General features: G+C 30.8%; 1 protein-coding gene across 1 annotated transcript; it reads right to left on the reverse strand.

The window, feature by feature from the left end:
* Positions 1 to 1,327: 1,327 nt before the first annotated feature.
* On the reverse strand, positions 1,328 to 1,971 carry LOC128195268 (uncharacterized). Its single transcript, XM_052872503.1, has 2 exons — positions 1,403 to 1,971; positions 1,328 to 1,334 (listed from the first exon to the last, which is right to left on the reverse strand). The coding sequence occupies exons 1-2, from the start codon at positions 1,969 to 1,971 to the stop codon at positions 1,328 to 1,330; spliced, it is 576 nt and encodes a 191-aa protein (XP_052728463.1).
* Positions 1,972 to 5,069: the final 3,098 nt, after the last annotated feature.

The raw sequence follows: 5,069 nt of genomic DNA on the forward strand, positions 1-5,069 counted from the left end.
CCTTCCAGTCCATAGTTCATAAGGAGTTTTAGAAACTGCTTTGCTAGGAACCCTGTTAACCAGATATACAGCAGTCTTTAATGAATACATCCACAAAGATAAAGGGATATTACTATGACTTAACATACTCCTAACCATATCCATAAGAGTACGATTTCATCTTTCTGCTACACCATTTTGTTGTGGTGTACCGGGCATTGTATACTGTGCACATATACCCCGACTTTCAAGGTACTTTGCAAATGGACCTGGACATTGTCCACTCTCATCCGTTTTACCATAATATTCACCACCTCTATCAGATCTCACCACTTTTACTTTTCTATCTAATTGCCTTTCCACCTCATTTATGAACACCTCAAGGGCATTCACTGATTGAGATTTTTCATGCAATAGATATATATAACAATAACGTGAGAAATCATCAATAAAGGAGATAAAATATTTTTCACCACTCCAAGATTTAATGTCAAAAGGACCACAAATATCAGTGTGTATTAACTCAAGAAGTTGACTGCTTCTTGTGGCGGGATTCTTTGATATGTGTTTTGTTTGTTTACCCTTAATACAATCAATACATACATCCCAGTCATCAAAATCCAATTGAGGTAAAATTTCATTTTTTACTAACCTCAACATCCTTTCTTTGGATATGTGACCCAATCTTTTATGCCATAAGAAAGCAGAACATTCCTTTCCTGCACTAGAATTTCTATCAACAACATGTTCAACATTAAACAGGGATTCAGAAAAATTAACATCAAGATTTAAACGGTATAAACCATCCAATAATGTACCAGAACCATAATAGTACGAAAGTTTATACAAATGAAAAATACCATTTTCAATCCTAAAGTTAAAACCTAAACAATCCAACTTTGCAACAGAAATCAAATTCCTAGCACAACCAGGAACATAGAGACACTTTTCAAGATTCAGACAATAGCCAGTGTCTAGAATCAATCTATAAGTCCCAATTCCTTCTATTCGTGCCTTCATTCTGTTCCCCATATATAAATACTTTTCAGTTCCTTTTATGGGCTGGATTGAAAGGAATCCCTGCATAATATTAGAAACATGAGTAGTAGCTCCAGAATCCAACCACCAGGTATTATTACGCACTTCAACTATATTTGCTTCAAAACTTACAGAAACATAAAAAGTACCTTTCTTTTCGAACCAAGATTTTCTTTTCGGACAATCTTTCTTGAAGTGACCTACTTTCTTGCAAAAGAAACATTTCTGGTCCTTCTGGATACCGCCCTTATTCACTTTCATTGGGGTTTTGTCCTTCTTGTTCTTCTTTCCTGATTTACCTTTACTGAAGCTAGCACCTTCATGAGTTGTGAGATGGATAGAATGATCTCTCATTTTCTTTAATCTCCCTTCCTCTTGAACCAACATGGCTTTGATTTCTTGGAAGTTCCACTTATCCTTAATAGTGTTATAATTCACTTGGAACTGGCCAAATTCAGGAGGAAGAGAGTTCATGATGAACTGTACTAGAAAAGACTCATTCACCTCCATTCCCATTGACTTCAATCTTGTTGCTATATTAGCCATTCCAGTTACATGTTCATGTATGGGCTGTGACCAGTCAAACTTTTTGGTAGTCAGCTCACTCATAAGAGTTCCCACAATAGACTTGTCAGTTATGTCTGATTGTGAATACTCCTTGATCATTTTCATGAATTCCTTTGCGTTTTCCGTTTTGGGCATGGAAGGCTTTACGTTCTCTGCCATAGACATGCGCATCAAGTTTAATGACAACCTGTTAGACCTATGCCAAGCCTCATAAAGAGACTTTTCATCACTTGTACTGGTCTCTGTAATGGCTGCGGGCATTTCATCCATCATAATAGCCATATCCAGGCCTAGAACACCCAATTGGAACTGGATTTGTTCTGACCAATCGGCATAATTGAGCCCATTAAACTTGACGACATTGTTGCTCAAACCTGCTAAATTCATGTAAGCTGGAAATAATACAGAAGCTCATACATTAATGCTTTGATAAAATTAATGGATTCAAACAAATTACTACACTAGTCATACATTCAAGTTCACCTTTGGGTGACACTTAAACTGATAGGTAGTCAATAAAGTCATTCATTTAAGTATAAAGTCATTCATTTAAGTTCACCTTTGGGTGATTCTTAAACTGACAAATTCCATATATATACTTTAATAAACAATCAATCATACTTGAGACTATATGTATGTTATCTTTGGATATACAAACATATACTAAGTACATGAAATGTTTCACTTTAATGTCATCAATTATAAACCATGGTTCACCTTTGGGTAATCCATAACATCCTTACATCAATGACTAATTACTCTCCGAAATTCAACATAATTGAATTTCTTCTTCCAAATACAGATAATTCATAAAACAAAGTTATATCATATATGTCAGTAAATGTACTTTTCAAATTAAAAGTATTTGAAACTTTAAATTTTAATTCACAATTAATTTGCATACAATGCATAACAATGTTAAAATATACATGAGCACAAGAACACTGTCGCAACAATAAAGTTGCTTCCAAAATGGAAAATAGAATTCCATATTAGAATTTCCATTCAATGCAGTAACAATTACTATGTTTACAATATAATAATAATATAAATTGCAAAAAGTAAATTGCTTTACTGCGGAACCAGACAAACTTTTTGCTTTAAAATTAAGTTGCTTTAATTCAATAATGAATAAAAAGTAAACAAAATTGCAAATTCATGTGAATTGTTTCTATCATTCAGAATTCACTTTACGCAAGGAAATTGACTTTTCTATCATGCAGAATTAACTTTGGCATATTGCAACAGTAGGGTTATTTTAACGTGATAATTAAAAAATTAAAACGTGCGGCTTCGTAATTCACGATACAGTGAATTGTAACAATCATGCAACATTATCAGTAAATTCGCTCTACTGCTTTTCCAATTGGCTTTCTTTTTCAATTCAATTAGAATTGACATTTACGGCATCCACTGGATAGTTTCATGTAATTGCGACAACCAAAATTAAAATAAAATCTTGATCGCGACTTCTTTTCAAATTCACAAAGGAATTCAACTTTCATTTGTGCCAATCAAAACAAACGATTAATAGCATAAACACTAAAATTAAACATCTGAAATTTAAAAGCCCTAATTTTATAATTCAAAAATTAGGGTTTCAAAAAATTGAGAAAATTACCATTCATGGAGAATCATAAAATTCAGAACCGTGCTCTGATACCACTTGTAAGTTTTTCTTTAATTTTCAATTGAATGAAAATTACACACAGGATCTTGAATTTTCATGATACTCACTATTTTTCTTGTAAGCTTTTCTTTAATTTTCAATTGAATGAAAATTACACACAGGATCTTGAATTTTCATGATACTCACTATTTTCTCATACACAGTAAAGAAAAACTAACCTGGATCCATTGTGCACTTCTTCTTGTCTTTTTCCTGTCAATTGTTCTCTCTCCTCTTACTCCTCTTTAATGCCTTCTGGATGATATAGAAGTTGTAGGATGGTTTTCTCTGTCAGTTTCTATTCTTTCCTGAGAACGTTACGTTCTCTATGTCTCTTCAGAAACTTAATGTATCAACAGAAGTAAAACTTTTTTCTCTTTTATGATATTTTAATTAACTTTAATAAAATACCAAAATGCCCTTTTGGAGTGAGAAGAGAGGGATTAACTTTAATAACTCTAAAATAATCCCAATAACTTTAATACTTTAATACTCTAATAATCATCACATTAGAATCCTTACATTAAAGTTATACTTTAAATTACATGAACCAATGTAAATTATTAATATAATTTAACAATATTCTATCTATTAATAAAGAAACAAAAGACTCTATGAATATAAATTCATAATCTGTTTTAATATTTAATCTTATCATATAAACAACAGAAATTAATATCTCAACTGATATAGTAAAATATATAGAGAATACAAAATTTATTATATATATTTCTCTTTCAATTTATTTTTCTTATTCTAGGGAGTGTACTAGCTTGAAAACTAATTTTCTCTTATAAATTAAAAGGTTAAATATGTTCAGGTACACCCAACTGCACATGCTCAGCTACCGAGTCTAATGCAAATATTCAAACTAGAATAAAATATCTATATTTTATAGAAAAATATCATAATCCATTGACTTGGGGAAGCGTTTAAGCTTATTATAAGAGAAAAAAAAATTCAAAAGGCTGCTTTCTGTCAAACCCTAACAAATGTTGGTGAAAAAATGACCTGATCAACTTGCAACCCCATGTGGGTCCAAATTAATTTAAAGAAGAAAAAATTATTAGATTGGTTAATATTATTGATGTAGTTCAGATTGAAAGTTTAGATCTTTATTTTAGGTTTTAGTCCAATTCATCTAATTTTTTTCACACAAAGTTGATTATCATAACTAAAAAAAATAGTTTGTTATACATGTCCATTTCAGAGACACAAGACAACTAGTTAATAGAATTGATTATTACAACTAAAAAAGAATCTTTTGTCATTTTTAGACAATAAATTATTTTGGTTCCTTTGAACGACAGCAACTCAAAACATCAATTATGAATCATTTAACCTTAAAAATTGGAAGATTACATGTAGGAATGGAGTTGTATCACGTTCGTCCAAGAAGAGTCAATTATGAATGTATTTTGTGTTTTGAAAAGTTTATATTATTGGGTGAGAAGTTGAGATGGGAGAATGAATGGAAAGAAAAAGAGAAGTTAGAATTGTCATGGTTTGATTTAGATGGAATTGAGAAGAAAAATAAAACTTGCCCTAGATGGATTTGGTGGGAAAAATTGGACCATTTCAACTATCCAAGTATGATATTTGTGTATGAACTCATGGTTGTTGATTCAATTATTGATGAATTGATTGCATCTAAACCTAATGATATCTTGACTAATATTAATTGATCTCATCTACTAATAAAAATATATGTACGTAGAATGTGTGTTTACATTTTTTTTTCTTATGATAATAAAAAATAATAAAAATACAATTATAAAAATAAATATAAATAACTTTTATAATTTGATTGTAAATA

The sequence above is a fragment of the Vigna angularis genome, chromosome 2 (genome assembly GCF_016808095.1).
Source record: "Vigna angularis cultivar LongXiaoDou No.4 chromosome 2, ASM1680809v1, whole genome shotgun sequence".
NCBI lineage: Eukaryota > Viridiplantae > Streptophyta > Magnoliopsida > Fabales > Fabaceae > Vigna > Vigna angularis.